General features: G+C 37.3%; 2 protein-coding genes across 4 annotated transcripts in view; one reads left to right on the plus strand and one right to left on the minus strand.

Annotated features, from left to right (window-relative positions):
- Positions 1-13,431, minus strand: part of LOC111153273 (cell cycle progression 1) — a 39,349-nt gene extending 25,918 nt beyond the window's left edge. For both annotated transcript variants that reach the window (XM_022512192.1, XM_022512193.1), the window contains exon 1: positions 13,340-13,431. The gene's annotated coding sequence lies outside the window, so the exon portion shown is untranslated. The remainder of the gene's footprint in view (positions 1-13,339) is intronic.
- Positions 13,432-13,858: 427 nt separating this feature from the next.
- LOC111153141 (chromosome unknown C15orf65 homolog) lies at positions 13,859-22,382 on the plus strand. Of its 2 annotated transcripts, none has more exons than XR_002640983.1 (2): positions 13,859-13,896; positions 22,035-22,097. XR_002640983.1 is itself a non-coding variant. In XM_022511931.1 (2 exons), the coding sequence occupies exons 1-2, from the start codon at positions 13,889-13,891 to the stop codon at positions 22,380-22,382; spliced, it is 366 nt and encodes a 121-aa protein (XP_022367639.1). The 2 variants fall into 2 exon arrangements, 1 of the variants encoding a protein (XP_022367639.1); XM_022511931.1 differs by having other exon boundaries at positions 13,889-13,906; positions 22,035-22,382.
- Positions 22,383-23,520: the final 1,138 nt, after the last annotated feature.

Here is a 23,520-nt window from a genome sequence, read left to right on the forward strand (position 1 = left end):
GATCTCTACCTGTGATCAATTCCCTTCCAGTCACACCTCTGTAAGTCTGCCCACACTAAAGTTATTCTAAAACATGAATCTGATCATTTAAACTACTGAATCACACTCCTTTCAAGATAAAATCCAAAGTCTCCAGAGATTTCAGAACAGGAGACATTATTTATTTATTTATTTATTATTTATTTTTTTTAAAGATTTTATTTATTTATTTCACAGAGAGAGATCACAAGCAGGCAGAGAGGCAGGCAGAGAAAGAGATAGAGGAGGAAGCAGGTTCTCCGCTGAGCAGAGAGCCCAATGCGGGACTCGATCCCAGGACCCTGAGATCATGACCTGAGCCCAAGGCAGAGGCTTAACCGACTGAGCCACCCAGGCGCCCCAGGAGACATTATTTAAATTGACTCTTCACTTCATAATAGATCCTAAGGAACATTTCTTCACAACATTTAAGATTTTATATGTAGAACTCTATGGAAGAGAATGACAATACATATTACAGACATATGTTTCAACATAGCACATACTGGGGATAGCAAGATACAAATTTACTCCATGAAGTCTCATCTCATTTATGAAGCTACTTATAGCAGAAAGCCCAATTCCACATTGGTATAATCACATTCTTCAGCAGACAGGAGGCCTAAGGTGAATGCCATTTTAAATAATTCCTTTATCCATCTGTACAACATTTATTGAGTTCTTAGCACTTGCTAGGTATTGAAAATACTATATACCAATATATAAATAAATAGAGGAATCTTGCCTCCTGGGGCTTAAATTCTATTTGTAGTAGACTACACTGAACTTTACCTGAGCCCTGTGTTCAGGAAAGCAAGGAACACTGAAAAATCTCCCAGTCCTGTTTTGTCTTCTGACAAATGAAAGCAGCTCTCTGCTCAGCAGGGAGACTGCTTCTCCCTCTCCCCTCTTTGTCTGCCTGCCACTCTCCCTGCCTGCAAGTACGAGCACTTCCTGTCAAATAAAATCTAAAAACAACAAAAGCATATTTGAGCAACTTTTTGAATACATGATGAAATCGCTATGCAGTTACCTGGGGAGAGCTTTTCTGACCAAGCAGCAGGTACAAAAGTTGCAACGAAGCCAGCCTGCATTTCTGAGTATCAGCAGTGAGGTATGTGTGATAGCAAGAAAGTAGGAAGAGATGAGGACAGAGAGCTAACAGGCAGGGGATGGACCATGCAGGGCCTTATAGATGCTAAGACTTTTTAGCTTTTTACTCTGAGCGAAACTAAAAGTCACAAGAATTATGAGGAAAGAACAGATCATTCTGGTAGCCTTATTGAGACAGCACTGTGGGGGACAGCAAAGGCAGAAGCAGGTAGGTCATTTGCAAAGCTATAATAATCCCGCTGAGAAATAATGGTGGTTTGACCCAGGGTGGTAGCTGTGAAGACAGTAAGAACAGGATAGATAACATATATTCTGAAAGTACAGCTAGCTAACAGCACCTTACAAAATATTGAATATAAGGTGTGAAAGATGACTCCTGGACTAAACAAATACCAAAATGAAATTGCCACTGAGACAGGAAGGCTTCAAAAGCAGTAAGTTATGAAAAAAAAACTGGTGAACTGATTTGGGGCATTAAATTTGAGACAGTGATTATCATATACAAGTGGAAACACCAAGCAGGAAGCTGAACCGAATTTAGGGGAGTTATAAGTTAAAGATGTAACTGTAAAATAATTTAGGTGGCAGTTGTCAAAAGTAGTAATACAGCAACAATATTAATTTTATTTCATAAAGTACAACTGGGGGTGCCTGGTTGGCTCAGTTGTTAAGCATCTGCTTTCAACTCAGGTCATGATCCTAGGGTTCTGGGATCAAGCCCCGCATCGGGCTCCCTGCCCAGTGGGGAGCCTGCTTCTCCCTCGTCCACTCCCCCTGCTTGTGTTCCCTCTCTTGCTGTCTCTGTCAAATAAATAAATGAAATCTTTTTTTTTTTTTTTTTTAGATTTTATCTATTTGACAGAGATCACAAGTAGGCAGAGAGGCAGACAGAGAGAGAGAGGAGGAAGCAGGCTCCCCGTTGAGCAGGGAGCCCGATGCGGGGCTCGATCCCAGGACCCTGGGATCATGACCTGAGCCGAAGGCAGAGGCTTTAACCCACTGAGCCACCCAGGCACCCCTAAATAAATGAAATCTTAAAAAATAAAATAAAAGTACAACTGGAATGAGTGTTACCTGATATGATGGCGCCCCTCATCTTTCCTGAGTAGCTACATTTTACTATGAAAAGGGTACAGTTTCCTATCACTGTTATCTTCTAGAATTAGATATGATGGAGAAGAATGGGGGCATTATTCTCCCACACGTCTATAATTCCAATGTAAGCCAACCAATGGGCTGTCAGCAAAGGTCCCAAAAGTGTTGCTGGACTATAAATGTGATCAAGAGGAGTCAGAAGCTTTTTCCAAATGCTTTTTCAAAGGCTCCCGAACTTTCACCTCCCCAAAAGTGTATCAAAATGCCTGGTTTAAACCAGATTTCATCTTAAGAAAGGTTAGAGAATCTAACACCCCAACTAATAAAAACTTTAAAAATGTTCTTTATATTCTATTTTTTGTACAATAACAACCCTACAGAAATCATTTAAATGAGACTACCTTAACTGAGAACATAAATACTACATTCGTTCTTTCAGGCAGCATATACTTATTGAGCTAGTGTTATATGCCATGCATGAATTTTCTTTCAAGTTCTGGAGATACAACACAGTGGGGTGGCAGAACACCAGGACGGCCTCTGAAGAAAGCTCATATGCTAGGTGCCACAAACAAGCAGAATATGAAGTAAGTCAGCTGGTGGCAAGTACTGTGGACAAAAATAAAGCATGAGAGGGGAAAACTGAAGGCAGGGAATTGTGGGGAGGGAGTGGATCAGAATTTTGTATAAGGTTAGGGCAGATCTCCTACCAAAATAGTGGGCACCTATTTCTCCATAATCTTAACAGGGTAATTACCCTCTGTAATTTCTGATCACCTCATGAGCAAAAACGATCTCCTTATTTTAATCTGTATTTCCCAGATAACTTAGTGGGATTGTACACCTTTCCCAATATTTATTGGCTATCCTTATTGCCTTTTCTGTAAATTATCTAATGTTCCTATGTTATACCTTCTTATTAGATTATCTTTATTGATTTGTAGAAGTTCTTTATAAATTGGGTCTGAAATAATTCACTGTTACACTTATCACAAATATTTTCTTCTAAAATTCTTCAATTTTTAAAAATATCTTCTACCACAAACATTTTTAAATTTTATGCAGAGGTAGAGGATGGAGTATAGGGAGTTCTTTAGAACACCTATATTTTACAACTTGCCTTAGAAAGTCTTTCCAAAGATTACAACATTATTCTCATATATTTTCTACTAATACTTTTTCAATTTTGGCTTTTATATTTAGCTATTTAAATTTGTGTATCCAGATTTTTCCCTTTTGGTGTTAGAAATTATCCTGATTATTGAAATTCCATACTTTCTATGATTTGAAATGCCATTTTTTATTACATAAAGTTCTATATACATTTATGAATCAGTTTCTATAGTCTCCATTCTGTTACTGATCTATATTCCTTGTACCAATACAATGCTGTTTTAATTATTATGGTACTTATCACAAGTACCCATTTTTCAACTCTTTCCTTGGTCCCTTCCTAAACATAACAACCACCTTAAACACTTATATACAAGCAAAGATTAAACTGATTGCAGGTTACATATAATACTTACTCCAAGTACTAGAATTTTTTTTTCTTCCCATCTAAAAGTCTCCCCCCGACCTTGAGGATAAACATTCTCTATAAAGTCAAAGTCTAGGGAGATATTCAGAAGTTTTCACTACCTGCTCTAACCTACCAATCACTTAGGCCTCCCCTGAACTCTCAGCTGGTCAAAGTAATCTACTTACTGGGCATCTCCTGAATACAGAATGGACAGCCCCACCTCCATGACTTCACTTACTCAAGTTACACTTTCTGGAATGTTTTCCTCCTTCCTTCCTTCCTTCCTTCTGATTTCTCTATTTAAGGCTCAGCCCTCCTCCACGAAAGTTTTCCTAGATCACAATTTCCGACACAATGGTCTCTCCTTCCCCTGAATTTACAGTATTTACTTCTTACTTCTTAGCATATAAGTTGCCTAATGGTAGTTTATATTACTCTTTTCCCTGAGTAACTTTACTTATTAGTGTTATGTTCAAGGCTTTGATAAAGAGCTCCAATTTTAGGCCCACCCTTAAATTTGCCTCTGTTAAACTCTGCATAGTTATAATTTTTAATGCTATTTTCAAAAGGGATTTAGAGCCACTAAAATCACTAAACACCACAATGAACACACTGAAATAGAAAAGCTTAAGAAATGCACTATTATCTAACAATTTTACCCACTCTTCAGCTTCCCAGTAAAGTTTCCAGCAGTAAGAAAAGAAAATTTGATGATGCCTAATGCCACATCACCACAGCGCTCTTACCTGCTTACTGTATTCCCCAACTCTAAAAAAACCTCTTACAAAAGCCTAGCAGAATCTATTAAAAAAGAAAAAGAGAAAGAAAAAAAGATGAAAGTCTCCAGCTGGAGCTGGCTTCTGTGTCACATATCCGTCTCACTTTCAGCAGTCATTTGATGATACTCTTGCATCTGTCAGGAGGCCGGCCTTTCTGATGTAATACTGAAGATGCTCACTGTTTCATATTAAAGACCGTGAAATCTAGTTCAGATCTATGCTAAGGCATTTTACTCTCTTAACTGTGTAACAGAGACAGCCCCCAAAGAAGTGCTGCACCTTAACCTTACTTCAACATAAACTCTTGGTTGTGGTACCGTGGATCTACATTAACAAGTCACCAAAAAAAAAAAAAAAAGCCTTACTGAAGGCATTATCTTCTTCCCTGAAACTGTTAGTAAGCACGCATGCACTACATTTTCAAGCATCATCTTTAGAAAAATCTTCAGCAGGAATTTCTTTCTGATTTTAGTGTTAGAATAAATAAGCTTATCCTGACCAGTGAGCTTCAGTAATGGGAAGAGTTTTCCCTCATGATACCTATCCTTGGTAAAAATATAGACATCATAATATACATTGTGGTTAGAAGAATATCTTCATCCTTGGTTCCATTTTATAATTCCTACCACTCCTTCCCTCTGTATCACTCTTCTCTTCTACTTTTGTTACCTTCCTGACTTTTACATATGTTACCTTCCAAACATTTTATGTAAGTACTGGGGTCAGTAAGTTTCCTACATTATACTTTTCCCAATTAGCTGTTTAACAAATTTTTTAATGCTTTAAAAATTATTGAAAAATGACTTAAATGACTACATAATGTGTTGTTATATTCATCATAGCTTCTTACCCTATTAGTGGATGTTTAAGTTGCTAATGGGTTTTTTTCAATCAATGAAAAACAATGATGCAAGAAAAAAGTCATCTAAGACTTATCAAGGCTTATTACAGCTGAGAGAATCAATTATCATATGGTTTCACTTACTTGTGGAGCATAAGGAATAACACAGAAGACATTGGGAGATGGAAAGGAGAAGGGACTTGGGGGAACTCGGAGGGGGAGACAAACCATGAGAGACTGTGGACTCTCAGAAACAAACTGAGGGTTTTGGAGGAGAGGAGAAGGGGGTTGGGTGAGCCCAGTGGTTGGGTATTAAGGAGGGCACGTATTTCATGGAGCACTGGGTGTGGTGCATAAACAATGAATCTTGGATCACTTAAAAAAAAAAAATTAAAAAAAAGTAAAGTAAAAAAAAAGACATTACTAAGTTAGATGGTTCTGTCACTATGTTTTATGGTAATTTGGCAAATTCACATTTAAAAAATTATTCTGACATGGGGGCACCTGGTAGTTCAGCTGGTTAAACATCCAACTCTTGATTTTGGCTCAGGTCATGATCTCAGGGTTGTGAGATCGAGCCCCACATTGGGCTCTGTGCTGGGCATAGAACCTGCTTAAGATTCTCTCTCTCCTTCTCCCCTCCTAAAAAATTTGACATAAATACTTCTGTAGTTAGATGATGAGAAATGTGTCTTTTTCAGGAATTAAGGAGTCTTCAATCTGTTCATTGTGGGAGGGAAGAAGCTTCCATTGTATTGTTTCCTTTTTTCAAAGTAGTCTAATCTTAAGTGATAGGTCAGTTTATAATTTTCTTTTTACTATCTACAATGTGGACCCTATTTCAGTCCCCAAATTCTAGCAATAAATAAACTTAGTTTAGGAGCACCTAGTACCCATTAGGCCTTTGTGTTGTGGGAAATATAAGTACTACCCTAAGGAAGTTGATTTCAAGCTTACTGACTAGAATGGTCAGGTAAACCCTTTATTTGAAGAGTAAGTTTCTATAGGACTTTTAAACTGTTACAGCAGATAAATCCTACAACATATTTTCACCAAGCAAAGGGAAAGCTAAATGGCCTTCCAAAAACATCAAGGACAAAAGATTTGACAGGCAATTCTGAATATGGAACTAAGTGCTGTCTGCCATTTTTATGCTCAAAACACAACACAAAAGCTTCCCACCATTGGTGTAAAAGGTAGAGGATAAAAGAGATGCAGAAATACAAGAGCCACTTTCACATAAAAAGCTTTTGAATTAAAAAAGAAAGCAAATTTCATTGTTCTCCTATCCTGCCTCCCAAAGGAAAAAAAAATTTTTTTTTGCCAAGTTGCATCATTCAGGAATCAAAGCCTCCATTAAACTTCACTAACATGATGTTACAAAATACTTCCAATATGTCATCTTTTGTTTGCCTTGTGAAAGATCAGCACTAATATAAAGCTTCACAAAACTTTAAGACCACCTGGTAAAATAGGCCTAAAGATTTAAACATACAAAATTAAACCACAAAAAAACTCAGAAGAAAACGGAAAATCGCTTTATAATCCTGAGGTAAACACAATCTTTTTCTAAGCTTTACACAAAACCCAAAAATTGTAAAGGAAAAGATCTTATATTAAAAATCATACACTTGTTAGGGAAAAATATCTGCTATGTATGAAAGAGTTTTTAAAACACTTCCAGCATACCAATAAACCAGTAAGAAAAAGGTTAAAACACTGAGTGGAAAATTTAGCAAGCAGGGTACATGGATGGCTCAGTCCTTTAAGCGTCAGCCTTTGGCTCAGGTCATGATCCTGGGGGTCCTGGGATCCAGTCCCGCATCAGACTCCCTGCTCAGTGGGGAGCCTGCTTCTCCCTCTCCCTGCCACTCCCCCTGCTTGTGCTCTCTATCAAATTAATTAATTAACTAATTAAAACTTTAAAAAGAAAGAAAAGTCTTCAAGGAAATCTTACATAAAAACAAATTTAGCAAGCAACATACTCAATTTATAGAAAACATAAAAATAACATATAATACTGAAAAAATGCTCAAACTTACTACCAAATAACATGAAGAGAAGCAAGACTATTTTAATACCTAACCAATTAACACAGACTAAACAAGTTAGTAAGTTAGATAAGATATGGGGAAAACAGGTCAACCGTAAACAGTGAAAATGTATATTATCATCCTTTCAGTGATTCGTTTTCTAAGTTTTATTTAAGTAACCTCTACACCCCACTTGGGGCTAAAACTCACAACCCCTAGATCAAGAGCCACATGTTCTGACTGAACCAGCCAGGCACTTCTTCTTTCAGTGATTTTTAAAGATTTTTATTTATTTATTTGACAGAGAGAGATCACAAGTAGACAGAGAGGCAGGCAGAGAGAGAGAGAGGGAAGCAGGATCCCTGCTGAGCAGAGAGCCCGACGCGGGACTCGATCCCAGGACCCCGAGATCACGACCCGAGCCGAAGGCAGCAGCTTAACCCACTGAGCCACCCAGGCGCCCCCTTTCAGTGATTTTTAACAACAAAATTTTACAGGCAGATAAGCTGTGACCATCCACCAATTTTCTTTCACTTCCTATTCATTTCATTTCTTCAGGAATTTATCTGATTGTAATACTCACATGAATATGAAAACATATACACATATGTGTAAGAACTGTTGATAGAACAACTTTTACAATATAAAATTAGAAAGTAGAAGGTCTACCAAGAGTGAATTTATTAAAATTAAAATCTGTAGTATTATAATTAATGAAACCATTAAAAAGATAGACTAGATCAACATGCTTTGACATGGAGAAATATCAATATATTTTTAAAAGCATGACAAACATGTATAGTAAAATGCTATTTATATTAATCTACATGCAATACTAAAATTTTAGAGTATCTTTCAAATCTAAAAAAAAACAAAATTACATGTATCTTCTAAATTTTCAATGACCATTTATTAACTTTATAGTCAGCAGAAAAAATATTTTCTTTTCTAAAATAAAAATACAAACCCAATTTTAAGTATAGTATATGACGGATACAAATCCAATCATCTTCTGGATGACCAGTTTCTTCAAGACAAGTCAAAGGGCCGAAAGGAGTCATAGAAAAATATTTACTATCTGCGGTATGAGAAACTTACAGTGGAAAATTGACGTTTTGATGAAAATCGGGCTTCGATGAGTCCACAATGCAATAATTATGGTAATTATGTGATCCTATGGTTGCCCTGCCTCTTGGTTACTATATTCATCATATGAGTGGATGCAAAGATAACCATAACCCATCTACAGTAAGTTGCCCTCTCCTAGTTCTAATGGGGTGGAATTTCATTTAAAACACTGAAATCTATCACTAAAGACAGGTATCTGGAAAAAAAAAATCTAGAACAGAGGAGTAATTTCACTTTATGCCTCCCCAGAAAAAGGCACCAACACGGTTACAGGCAGATTAACCTTCTGATGTAGAAAATAAACTAAGAAGTGAGTCAATACACAATTTCTTCACAGATTTCCTTCTATGATGTAACATCCCTCAAATTAGGAAACAAAAGCAACCACTACCATATTTGAAGATGAAAGTACTCTTTTTTTGTTTCCATCTAAAAGAAGACACACCTTTGATAAAAAAGTGTGAAATGAAGTGAGTCAGCAATATGAATTCAAACACTGTGGGGAAATTAAGATGCCTATTAGTATGTAAACATTCCTTTCACCAGGTACTTTCATTCTGAGAAAAAAAAAACCTGGCTTTCAAAGACTGTTTTATCTTAATTCTGGAGGAGCCTAGAAGAGACAACATATACATAAACTTGACCAAGGTTCCATAGTCACTTGGGCACCATGAGCCCCTGGTGGCCCCTTATTCCCTTTCACGAATAAGTAAGTAAAACTATTGGGTTTTGCCTCTTTGTTCTCCTCTATTCTCAAATTTTTAAAAATAATTCATTTGTGCTTATTAAATATACATATTCATCACATATCTATACCTTTTAATTCATCCTAATTCTATGAAAAACAAAGGGATTTTACACCTCTATTGTTTTCCATTTAAAAAAAAACACTGAACAATTAAATATACATCTACTGTTACTTTTTAGTAGTAATATTAGAAAATGTTAGTAAAGATACTGAGTTATCAATTAATCATATAAACAGCTGTCACCAACCCATGCATGATACATATTATATTACTTTGCCTTTCACTTTCACTTACATTTACTCTCAAAAAGTCCTCAGAAAAGTTTCTGAAACACTTTTTTACTTGAATGTTCTGTATGCCCACCTTAGGTAAAGTTAATCTCAAGGGTCAGATGCTGTAATAGGCAGGGATGACTTCCCCAGAAGAAGGTATCTAAGCTCCAAACTATTTCTGAAAGATCAATGCTTACACATGCAAGTATCTCTCAGAGGACCTAGGATTTCATATTCAGTGTAGGCTCAATGTCATGAAGTCAACTTAAAGTAACATTTTACAACATTAAACACATTTAGAACATTAAAAACATCCACCTCCTACTGTCAGAAGTTACACTGATGATTTTCCTTAGACTTTAGATGTGCAATTAAAAAAAAACAAAACAAAATTAAAAGTACTCTTTTAAAAGCACACTGCAGTTTCAGGACCTTTAATGCAGCAGAGTGCAAAGTCACAGCCAGGACAGGGGCCAAGTTTCCTCCAACCTAGAAAAAGCCAAAAGCTCTACCAAAATATCAAATTAAGATACCATTTCACTGTTCCATCAAACTTCCCAGTCAAAAAAAAAAAACCTTATCACACTTCAAATGCACAATATACTTTATATAAATGTTACTTATGTAGGCCAATAATACTTTGCATGGGCGGATCACTCTGCCACTTACAAAATGATGTCATTTTCATACCTGATTTGAGCTTCACAAATACACCATCAAGTATGGCAACTGGCTATTATGTACAATGTACACATGGAAACAAGACAGAGTCACAAATCATGTGCTCAACATCATTAAACATCCTGATTCCCAATCCAATGCTCTTGTTACAGTAATTTCATCATGATGGTAGTATGAACCAGACAGAAGGTTTTTAGGATAGTGATTTATGGACAGATACTAAAGAACAATTAGATTTCTGACTTCCTATAGTGAAGGAGGAAAATCTTTGACTCACTTTATTCATTTTTAATACTTACTTCAAAAAACCAACTGGCCCTTAAACAAAGTTTCCACACCTCAGATGTCCTAAAAAAAAAAAAAAAAAGAAAGAAAGAAAGAAAGAAAGAAAGAAAGAAAATTCCTAAACTTACCACTTACTTCCAATCCTTCCCACATTATAGGGCTAAATTTCATCTTAGAACCCAAATTCAGAAACTTTTTTCAAATTTATCTGGTGCAGTATATTGGACATGACCTTTGAAACACACTAATATCTCTAATTTGTTTTAATCTAGTCAAAACTGTAAAACTGCCAGCAAGGAAGTTCTTTAAAATGTAAGTTATCACATACATTATGGCAACTTCCTCACCTAACCACACATAAACATACAAACAATCCAGCCTCTAGTAGTTCTGCATTGTTAGATGAGTCTGCATTTTCTGTTTTAAAATATCCTGGGCTTAACAGGCCTTGCTGCTGTGTCCATGTTCTTTACATGTCAGAAACTACTGCTCTAGGATCTTAGCAGTTCATACTTATCTAGCTTTTTTAAATCTTTATTTAACTTAGATAAGAATGCAACTACACAATTGAGACTATAATACTGTGTAACAAGTTAGTAAATCAAACATGTTCATCAATTATGTTTCTTAAGCCCTGTAAATCGACTCAAATATCTAGTAAGATACTGAGCTAACACAATAGACAATATATACAAAATTAAAAGATACAAAGTAGCAAAAAGGAATTGAAACTTGAGGAGGAAGCAAAGCTTCAAAGAAAATAAAATATGAATACTATAGCTCAAAAAACAAAAAAAAGCTTTAGAATGGATATTATATTAATATTTAATGGATACTTGGGAGTTGAGGCTTAACCTCAATTTTTCAGGACTGATAATTGCAAAAATACACAGAATATTCCTACAGAAGACCAATGTGACCCTTTCCTTAGGACAGAAAACAAAATGTGAGCTAAATAATATGCTTCTTACCCATTCATATCCAAGATATCAATAACAGAAAATAAAAGTAAGCACAATCCAAAATATCAGTACCATATAAAACATGGTAGTCAACATGATTTAATGAAAACAAGCTTTAAAAGTCCACATTTCATCATTGCTTCACTTCTTTATTTCCACTGGAAATAAATTTAAATTTAAAATTCTCCTACCTCTACATCTTTTCAGATTAATATGCCCATCTTTTATCACCTGATAGATCTATAGGAATAATCAACATTGCACTGCCTTAACTAACTGAGCACTTTTCTCCTTGATTTTACCATGCAAAATGAAAATAGATTAAAATGAGACATGCAGATATTAAGAATTATTGTTATATCGGGGTTTTTTTCCTTTTTAATCCAACAAATGCATTTCTTGCCCCTTCCAGACAAATAATTTAGGTTTAAATTACTAAGTTACTGTGGATGCAGTAACAGGGTCTCTGTGTAGGTTCTTTGTTGTTGTTTTTTAAAGCAATGTTTAAAGGACCTATTGAACTGCTGCACCTGTATCCTTTTTTTTTTTTAATTAAGTTCTTTTCCTTGGAAAATTTGGAAAATACCAGAAAATATAAAGAAAAAGCCATTTATGGTTTCACCATCTGATCACTTTTATAACTATCTTTTGAGCTTATTTTTAGTAGACATGATCACTTCTGGTTCTATAGTTTCATTTACAAAATCAGAATTATACCATTTTCTAACCTGTTTTCACTTCAAAAGTATTTCCCACACCCCTGAATATTATTTAAGAATGGTTTTTATTTAGTAACTTCTTTAATTAGGATCCTATCCTTCGCTTAAAGGGTTAAAAATTACGGATTAAAATAATACCCTTGCTTTCTCCTATCCCTTCACCTTTATGATAAGAACTCAGCAAAGAACAGTAAACCATTGACACTAGCGTCCAAGGTGTGATAGATTGTATCCCCCTGAAAAATGTGGGACCTATAAGATTCAAACCTTAAACCAAAAATATGAAGCGCTAACAGAGACAGTTCAAGCACTATCCAATGGAGGTAACCTTATTGGAGGAGGCAAATGTAAAATTCGCAGGACTCGAGTAGTTACCTCTTCTAGCTACAAGAAAGCTCCACTTCGTTTTTAAATAAAGCAATTGTGAAGCAGTGCAAACTTCACCCACTCAAAGAACTACCACAATTGACTGAGTTCGTTAAAATTGCCGCTCCCAATGGCAGAGCTGGATTCATCAAACAAAAATAAATATGTAGAGCACACGAGGAACTGTGTGGACAGCTGCTAAAGAGAAGTTATCGTTTAAGACGTGGGCCGGGTGAGGCGGAAAAGGATAAGGAAGGGGATCTGATCATTATCAGCGGGGCGTATAAGCAGCAATCTCAGCTGCATTATTTAATATTTAATCCTCCTATTCCTGGCATCACGGGGCTCAAACGTCACCAAAAGAGATGGGCCGGCTGAAAAAACCGGCCGGGTGACGCACATAACATCTTACCATATGGATTCTCATCAATCAAGACCAAGAAGCGCCCAAGCCAGCCTTGTAAAAGAAGGGTCCCCCCGGCCATCAGCTCCCCCAATCCCTTAGTACGCCGCTCCGGTTCGCAAGCAGGAATCGGAGGGTGCGAGACCCCCCGACCCTACGCCTCAGCGCCTGGCTCAAGACCACCCTTGCACCAGCTCCCGGCCAGAGTCAGTCCCAGCCTGGGCAGTCCCAGCCTGGGCAGCCCCCTGCCAGAGCGACCCCTGCCTCAGAGAAGACACCGCCTCTGCCTCCGCCACACAACTCAACAGCGGACAGAGCCCCGACAGGCGGCCGAGACTCCTCTCCCGGGGTCCCAACCAGCCCAGGGCCATACCTGAACGGGCAGCGCCACCTCCGCCCGACTGTGTTGACTGTCGCGGTGGCGGCGGTCACAGCTCCGAGCACAGTGACGCCTCACTTAAAAACAACAACCTGCTCGCAGGCGTCCGCAGCCGGGAGGCGGCGGCCGGTGGGGCGCCGCAGCGCATGCCGGGACTCGTAGTCCCTCCCGCTCCTCATGTAGGGCACGAGAGGAGGGAAGAACTACGACTCCCGAAGAGGAGCGCCGCCGGCGGGGGGTCGGCAGCAGGAAGCTAGGCAGGGCGGCTACGATCCTCACAACATCCGGGCCCCGGCGCGATAGCTGCTCCGCGGCCGGTTGCTATGGAGACTACCACTCTAAAGGATTCGCGGTTTCACCCGGAGGGCAGCTCCCTGGATTAGGCGGATTAGTAGATCCGGATTGATCTAGCGAACGGTTCATATTCTCTGAGGCTTTAATTGGATGTAGTAGAAAGGCCTCTCCTCTGCGCGCTCCCTGGTGGTCTTGCTATCCGCTGCCGGAGAAGACTGCGTTTGCCGAATAATAAAGAAGATACCGAGAATGACCGAGTACGACTGGGTGGGTTTGGGCAGAGGGCTGAATGTTTTTGACAGCCGGTATTCCTTGCTATAAATTTGGGCGCCACGCACCGCCACTCGCCCCACCCCCAAGAAACACCTTTCTAGACGACCACTGGGCTACACAGACGTAAATGCATCGCGCTGAGCCAGAGTTGCCTCTGAAAGTATGAAATGACTAGGGATGGTGTGCAACCGCGGTGATGGCTTTAAATGAGAAAAACGTACCTTGTTAATTTTACATTTTCTTTCACTACCTTGCTCAAAAAGGATAGGAGGGGAAAAAAGAATAATACAGTGCACTTGTATTCACTTTTGATGGAAACGTAGAAAGTTAAGGTTTAGGGTTAAACAAGGGTCTGTCCCCCAATGTGGCAAAAAAAAAAAAAAGATAAATAAAAGCATTAACAAGGAGAATGATGGGTCTGAGCAGAAACAAAAAGGTGCCTCAAAATTAGACTTTGGGAGGGTTTTTTGCTTTTGGTGTTGGTATAGTTAACATCACCTGTGACAAAACATCAAAAAAAGAAAAAAAAAACGATTTTTAACTTAAAAATTACAGCTCCCATAAAGAGCATTTTTATTATCTCAATGACTTGTTCTTATTTATCTTTTAAAAATGTGTACATGTTTATAAGGAAGAAGTTTGAAAAACCCCAGTGGATTGACTTTCTCTAATTCCAGGGGAGCCTGAAAATTACATTAGTGGTCTTTACCACTAATATGATCTCTTTGTAGATTTTTATTCCTTTCAAGGCACTTTCACAGTCCAATTTTTTAAGATCTTCAATTTTAGAAGAATCATTTACACTTTTAATTAACTTTTTAATCCTTAGGTAAATAATATTTGCTGATCCTGTGTGTAACCTGATAGGACACTTAAAATAATCCTTCTATTCTTTGTATAAGGCTGTTTTGTTTTTAATTGTATCTAATTTGAACTCCACATTTTAAGAATATCAGATTTGAAGAGGGTGAAACCCAAATAAGAAAACTGCATAACCTATGACGTAAAGTAAAAGAATGAGTATTTTAGTTCTAAGGATGTAACAATTATCCTGGAAGTCAAAAAGATTCATGGTAGACCCTAACATTTCCTGATTGTGTGGTACAAATTATGCCAACAAAGTTTATCAGTTAATTTCTCTTCTGTTTCGACTAGATTTGGTTTACTGTAATTCTAACTTTTTGAAGAACCTCCATACTGTTTTCCAGACTGACTGCACCAGCTTGCATTCCCACCAACAGTGTAAAAGTGTTCCCTTTCTCCATATCCTCACTAACATCTGTCATTTCCCTACTCATTAATTTAAGCCATTCTGACCAGTGTGAGGTGGTATCTCATTGTGGTTTTGATTTGTATTTCCTGATGTCGAGTGATGTGGAGCATCTTTTCATGTATCTGTTGGCCATCTGGATGTCTTCTTTGAAAAACTGTTCATGTCTTCTGCCCATTTCTTTTTTTTTTTTTAATTTCTTTTCATCGTAACAGTATTGTTTTTGCACCACACCCAGTGCTCCATGCAAAACGTGCCCTCCCTAATACCCACCACCTTGTTCCCCCAACCTCCCACCCCCTGCCCCTTCAAAACCCTCAGGTTGTTTTTCAGAGTCCATAGTCTCTCATGGTTCACCTCCCCTTCCAATTTCCCTCAACTCCCTTCTCTCCATCTCCCCATGTCCTCCACGTTATTTGTTATGCTCCACAAAGAAGTGAAACCATATGATAATTGACTCTCTCTGCTTGACTTATTTCACTCAGCATAATCTCTTCCAGTCCCGTCCATGTTGCTACAAAAGTTGGGTATTCATCCTTTCTGATGGAGGCATAATACTCCATAGTGTATGTGGACCACATCTTCCTTATCCATTTGTCCGTTGAAGGGCATCTTGGTTCTTTCCACAGTTTGGCGACCGTGGCCATTGCTGCTATAAACATTGGGGTACAGATGGCCCTTCTTTTCACTACATCTGTATCTTTGGGGTAAATACCCAGTAGTGCAATTGCAGGGTCATAGGGAAGCTCTATTTTTAATTTCTTGAGGAATCTCCACACTGTTCTCCAAAGTGGCTGCACCAACTTGCATTCCCACCAACAGTTTAAGAGGGTTCCCCTTTCTCCACATCCCCTCCAACACATGTTGTTTCCTGTCTTGCTAATTTTGGCCATTCTAAGTGGTGTAAGGAGGTATCTCAATGTGATTTTAATTTGAATCTCTCTGATGGCTAGTGATGATGAACATTTTTTCATGTGTCTGATAGCCATTTGTATGTCTTCATTGGAGAAGTGTCTGTTCATGTCTTCTGCCCATTTTTTGATATGATTATCTGTTTTGTGTGTGTTGAGTTTGAGGAGTTCTTTATAGATCCTGGATATCAACCTTTTGTCTGTACTGTCATTTGCAAATATCTTCTCCCATTCAGTGGGTTGCCTCTTTGTTGTGTTGACGGTTTCCTTTGCTGAGCAGAAGCTTTTGATCTTGATGAAGTCCCAAAATTTCATTTTTGCTTTTGTTTCCTTTGCCTTTGGAGACATATCTTGAAAGAAGTTGCTGTGGCTGATACTGAAGAGGTTACTGCCTATGTTCTCCTCTAGGATTCTGATGGATTCCTGTCTCACGTTGAGGTCTTTTATCCATTTTGAGTTTATCTTTGTGCACAGTGTAAGAGAATGGTCGAGTTTCATTCTTCTACATATAGCTGCCCAATTTTCCCAGCACCATTTATTGAAGAGACTGTCTTTTTTCCACTGTATATTTTTTCCTGTTTTGTCAAAGAATATTTGACCATAGAGTTGAGGGTCCATATCTGGGCTCTCTACTCTGTTCCACTGGTCTATGTGTCTGTTTTTATGCCAGTACCGTGCTGTCTTGGTGATCACAGCTTTATAGTAAAGCTTGAAATCGGGTAACATGATTTCTGCCCATTTCTTGATTGGATTATTTGTTTGTTGGATGTTGAGTTTTATAAGTTTTGGGGGTTTTTCTGTTGTTGTTGTTTTTTTTTTAGATTTTGGATACTAGCCCTTTATATGGTAAGACATTTGCTGGTATCTTCTCCCTTTCTATCGGTTGTCTTTTGGTTTTATCGACTCTTTACTTTGCTGTGCAAAAGCTTTTTATCTTGATGAAGTCCCAACAGTTCATTTTTGCTTTTGTTTCCTTTGCCTTTGGAACATTTCTAGCAAAAGGTTGCTGGGGCTGCAGTCACAGAGGTTGCTGCCTGTGTTCTCTAGGATTTTGATGGGTTCCTGTCTCACATTTAGGTCTTTCATCCATTTTGAGTCTATTTTTGTGTATGGTATAAGAAAATGGTCCAGTTTCATTCTTCTGCATGTGGCTGTCCAATTTTCCCAAAACCAGTTGTTGAAGAAACTGTCTTTTTTCCTTTGGATAGTCTTTTCTGCTTTGTCAAAGATTAGTTGACCATAGAGTTGAGGGTCCATTTCTGGGTTTTCTATTCTGTTCCATTGATCTATGTGTCTATTTTTGTGCCAATACCATACTGTCTTGATGATTACAGCTTTGTAATAGAGCTTGAAGCCCAGAATTGTGTATGTGAATGTGTAGATTGCTCTAGGTAGCATAGACATTTTAACAATATTTGTTCCTCTAATCCATGAGCATGGAACGTTTTTCCATTTCTTTGTTTCTTCCTCAATTTCCTTCATGAGTGTTCTATAGTTTTCTGAGTACAGATCCTTTGCCTCTTTGGTTAGGTTTATTCCTAGGTATCTTATGGTTTTTAGTGCAATTATAAATGGGATTGCTTCCCTAATTTCTCTTTCTTCTGTCTCATCGTTAGTATATAGAAATCCAACTAATTTCTGTACATTGATTTTATGTCCTGCCACTTTGTTGAATTCCTGTATGAGTGTTAACAATTTTGAGATGGAGCCTTTTGGGTTTTCCACATAGAGTATCATGTCATCTGTGCAGAGTGAGAATTTGACTTCTTTGCTGATTTGGATGTCTTTTATTTCTTTTTTTTGTATGATTGCTGAGGCTAAGACTTCTAGTACTAGGTTGAACAATAGTGATGATAGTGTTCCTCCTGTGTTCCTAACCTTAGGGGAAAAGCTCTCAGTTTTTCCATGTTGAGATTGATATTCACTGTGGGCTTTTCATATATGGCTTTTATGATATTGAGGTATCCCTACACTGTAAAGAGTTTTAATTAAGAAAGGATGCTCTACTTTGTCAGATGTTTTTCTGCATTATTAAGAGGATCATATGGTTCTTGTCCTTTTATTAACATAGTATATCACATTGATTGATTTGCAGATGTTAAACCACCCTTGCAGCCCAGGAATAAATCCTACTTGTTTGTGGTGAATAATCCTTTTAATGCATTGTTGGATCCTATTGGCTAGGATCTCGGTGAAAATTTTGGCATCCATGTTCATTAGGGATATTGGTATGTAATTCTCCTTTTTGGTGAGGTCTTTGTCTGGTTTTGGGATCAAGACAATGCTGGCCTCATACAATGAGTTTGGAAGTGTTCCTCCCATTTCTATTTTTTGAAACAGCCTCAGAAGACTAGGTATTCTAGTCTATTTAAAGGCTTCTTTAGGGGCGCCTGGGTGGCTCAGTGGGTTAAGCCGCTGCCTTCGGCTCAGGTCATGATCTCGGGGTCCTGGGATCGAGTCCCGCATCGGGCTCTCTGCTCGGCAGGGAGCCTGCTTCTCTCTCTCTCTCTGCCTGCCTCTCTGTCTATTTGTGATCTCTCTCTGTCAAATAAATAAATAAAATCTTTAAAAAAAAAATAAAGGCTTCTTTAAATACTGGATAGAATTCCTCTGGGAAGCCATCAGGCCTTGTTTGTTGGGAGATTTTTTATTACTGCTTCAATTTCCTTGCTGCTTATGGATCTGTTCAGGTTTTCTATTTCTTCCTGTTTCAATTTCAGAAGGTTATATGTCTCTAGGAATGTATCCATTTCTACCAGATTGCCTAATTTGTTGGCATATAGTTGCTCTTAATATGTCCTTATAATTGTTTGTATTTCTTCAGTGTTGGTTGTGACCTCTCCTCTTTCATTCATGATTCTATTTATTTGGGTCCTTTCTCTTTTCTTTTTGATAAGCCTGGCCAGGGGTTTATCAGTCTTTCAAAGAACCAGCTCCTAGTTAAGTTGATCTATTCTACTGTTCTTTTGGTTTCTATTTCAGTGATTTCTGCTCTAATCTTTATTAATTCTCTTCTCCTGCTGGGTTTAGGCTTTATTTGCTGTTCTTTCTCCAGCTCCTTTAGGTCTAAGGTCAGGTTGTGTATTTGAGACCTCTCTTGTTTCTTAAGAAAGGCTTGCATTGCTATATACTTCCCTCTTAGGATCACTGTTGCAGCATCCCAAAGGTTTTGAACATTTTTTTTTCATTTTCATTTATTTCTATGAATTTTTAAAATTCTTCTTTAATTTCCTGGTTCACTGATTCATTCTTTAGTAGGATGCTCTTTAACCTCCATGTATTTGTTTTCTTCCAAATTTCCTCTTGTGATTAAGTTCAAGTTTCAAAAGCATTATGGTCTGAAAATATGCAGCAAATGATCCCAGTCTTTTATTACCAGTTGAGACCTGATTTGTGACTCAAATATGTGATCTGTTCTGGAGGATGTTTCATGTGTACTCAAGAAGAATGTACACTCTATTGCTTTTAGATGAAATGCTCTTAATATATCTGTGAAGTCCATTTGGTCCACTGTGTTATTCAAAGCCCTGTTTCCTTATTGATCTTCTATTTAGATGATCTGTCCATTGCAGTGAATGGAGTGTTAAAATATGTGTAGTGTGTATATATATTCATATTTAATTTGTATATTAAAAATTGTAGTAAATTGCACCACCAGCTACCCAAGTGTTTGTCCAGAAACCTAGTCTTCATCCTTGATCTGTCCATCTTCATCACCACCGACTTTCAATCAATCGCCAGACCCTGTGAATTCTACTTCCAAAATATATTTCAAATTTGTTTACTTATTTCCCTCTCTATACCACCACCCAACTACAGATCATTGTCATCAGTTACTTGGACTGCTGTAGCTTCTTTCTACATCCATTCAAGAACCTGACAGCAGCCAAAGTAATCATAGTAAAACTTGTTACTTAATGGCATGTATCTCCTTAAAACACTTTAATAACTTTCCATTGCTTTTACCATAAAGATCCAAATTTTAAAAGAGTCCACAGGATTCTTCAGGATCTGGCCCCTGCCCCTCTATTCTCATCTCAGATTTTCACCCTAACTTACTTGACTTTGGCCATGCTGAGTTTTTCTTTATTCCCATTTCTAACTTTTCCTGGCCTTCCAGTCTTAGATTCAATGACACTTCACTAGAGTGGCCTTTCTTAGCCTCCACAGTAGGTTAGAACCCCCTATAAATTTTCATAAATAGCTTATATATTTTTTTCTCCATAGCACTTACCACAATTATAATTACTAGTTGTGTAATTATTTACTTAATGGTTATGCCCACAATGCTAAAATCCCTGAACGTTTATCTCATTCTCTTCTCATTCTAGAATTAGGCAGTATGTCCTTTTCTAACTATGACTTCTTGCAGATCTTCTCTATGATTTACAAATGTTTTATAAATTCTCATGATTCCAGTACAGGATTTAAAACCTTTCTTATACATACTTTTGATAAGTTTACTTTGTCCAGATATGATGTCATTTATGAGAACTAGCCACCGCCCTCAAGAGAACAGAATTCCTATAAAAGTGAAGTGGACATGCTAACCTTTTTGTTTTGTTTTGTTTTGTTTCCAGGTTTATTGAGATATAATTGACATATAACAGTGTGTAAGTTTAAGATGTATTATGTGATTTCTTGTATGTATGCATTGTGAAATGATTACCACAATAAGATTAGCACATACATCACCTCACATAATTAAAGTTATTTTTGTGGTGAGAACATTTAAAATCTACTCTCTAGCAACTTTCAAGTATATAATAAAGTATTGGTAACTATACTTACCATGCTGTACATTAGATCCCTTGAACTTATTCTTCTTATAATTGGAAGTTTGTACTCATTGACCAACATCTTTCCATTTCCCCCATCCCCTGGAAATCATCGTTCTTCTGTTTCAATGAGTTTGACTTTAAAATTTTAGATTCATATATATGTGAGATTGTCGTATTCTTTGTCTGACTTAGTTCACTTAGCATAACGCCCTCCATGTTATCTGAAATGGCAGGATTTCTTTTTTTATGGATGATTAATACTTATGTATGTATATATACATGAGAATATAGTATACTTCATCTTTATCCATTCTTCCATTAATGGACACATAGATTGTTTCCATATCTTTGCTATTATTGTGAATAGTGCTGCAACGAACATGAGAGTGCAGACATCCCTTTGAGATAGTGAGTTAACTTCATTTGGGCATATACCCAAAACTGGGATTGCTGGATCATATGGTAATACTAATTATAATTTTTTGAGGAATCTCCATACTGTTTTCTATAGTGACTGCACCAGTTTGCATTCCCACAAACAGTGCACAAGGGTTTCCTTTTCTTCACATCCTTGCCAACACTTGTTATTTGACACAAGCCATTCTAATACAGGCAGAGGTTGTACCTCATTGTGGTTTTAATTTGCTTTTCTCTGATCATTAATGATGTTGAACAGCTTCTCATGTTCCTAATGGCCATTTGTCATCTTGTCTGGAAGAATGTCTATTCAGATCCTCTGTTCATTTTTAACCAGGTTATGTTTTGTTACTGCATTGTATGAATTCCTTGTATATTTCGGATACTAATCCCTTATCAATATAGTTTGCAAATATTTTCTCCCATTCTGTAGGTTGTCTCTTCATTCTGTTGACTACTACTTTTGCTGTGCAGAAGCTTTTCAGTTTGATGCAGTCTCACTTGTTATTTTTGCTTTTGTTGCTTATGCGTTTGGTGTCATATCCAAAAAATTTATGCCAAGAACATCACAGAGCTTTCCCCCCGTGTTCTTTTCTAGGAGTTTTGTGCTTTCAGGTCTTATATTTAAGTCTTTAATTCATTTTGAGTTAATTTTTGTGAGTGGTATGACAGGGTTGGTGCTAATTTTAATTTTTTTCCCAAAATTTTATAATTAAGAATAATTTGATGTGTTTATATTTTAGGACAAGAAATGTGCTTCAGCTTCAAATTCAGGAACAGAAGTGAAACCTGAACAAGTTCCTCCTTGTGTGAATCCTGGCAATCCTGTGTTTTCATGTATGTTAGACCCAAAGACACTCTATACAGCTACCTCACTATCAAAACCTAAGATGATTATGTATAAAACCAATTCGAGTAATTATGGTGAATTTTTACCTAAGCCACAGTTTTTTCCCTGCAATTATACTCCAAGAGACCAAGTATTTTCAAACCATATCAGCGCTACTGGATTTTATCAAAATAACTCTCTAAACACTACACCTGATAGAACAAGAACCCTTGATTTTCCTAATTTTCAACGTACTCTATGAAAATATATTCCTTTGCATATTTAAGAGAAAATTACTCAGAAAAAGTGCATTTTAAATCTAAGGCTAGAATACCTAACTTGAAATATAAAAGTATTTGAATTAGTTAAAAAAATACTTTAAGAAATAAAACATTTGAACTGATACCTGAATAACAGTGAATTCTTAAATAAAAATGTGTTCAAAATAGACTAAAAAGAGACATGTTTTAGTAAATCTTGGCTTTATTTAGTACATGTTCTCCAAAAGTTGCAAAAGGCTCTCAAATTAGTGTTTTCATTTTCTTTGGGTAAATACTCAGTAGTGGATTTATTAGGTCATATGGTGATTCTATTTCTAATTTTTGAGTAACTTCCACAGTGTTTTCCACAGTGGCTGTACCAGTTTGAATTCCCACAACAGTACCTGAGGGTTCCTTTTTACCCACATCCTCACCAACACTTGTTGTTTCTTGTTTCTTTGGCACGAGCCATTCTGATAGGTATAAGGTAATATCTCATTGTGGTTTTGATTTGCTTTTCCCTGATGATGAGTGATGTTGAGCATCTTTTTGTGGGTCTGTTGGCCATTTGTATGTTTTCTTTGGAGTTATGTCTGTTCATGTCTATTTTCAATTTTGAAATCTGGGATGGTGATACCTCCAGTTTTGTTCTTTTTCAAGAATGCTTTGGCTATTTGGCTATATACAAATTTTAGGATTGTTTGTTCTAGTTCTGTGAAAAATGCTGTTGGTATTTTATTGGGATTGCATTAAATTCGTAGATTGCTTTGGGTAGTGGACATTTTAACAATATGTTCTTCCTATCCATGAGCATGGGATATTTCCCACTTGTTTGTGTTATCTTCGATTTATTTCATCAATATTTTATAGTTTTCAGAATACAGGTCTTTTCTCTCTTTGGTTAGGTTTATTCCTAGGTATTTTATTATTTTTGGTGCAATTGTAAATGGGATTTTTTTTTTAAAGATTTTATTTATTTGAGAGAGAGAGAGAGCATGAAAGGGGAGAGGGGCAGAGGGAGAAGCCGGCTCCCTGATGAGCAGAAGGCCTGATGTGGGACTTGATCCTGGGACTCCAGGATCATGACCTGAGCCGAAGGCAGTTGCTTAACCAACTGAGCCACCCAGGTGCCCTGGGATT

This window comes from Enhydra lutris, unplaced genomic scaffold (assembly GCF_002288905.1).
Source record: "Enhydra lutris kenyoni isolate GAN:26980312 unplaced genomic scaffold, ASM228890v2 scaffoldscaffold31, whole genome shotgun sequence".
NCBI lineage: Eukaryota > Metazoa > Chordata > Mammalia > Carnivora > Mustelidae > Enhydra > Enhydra lutris.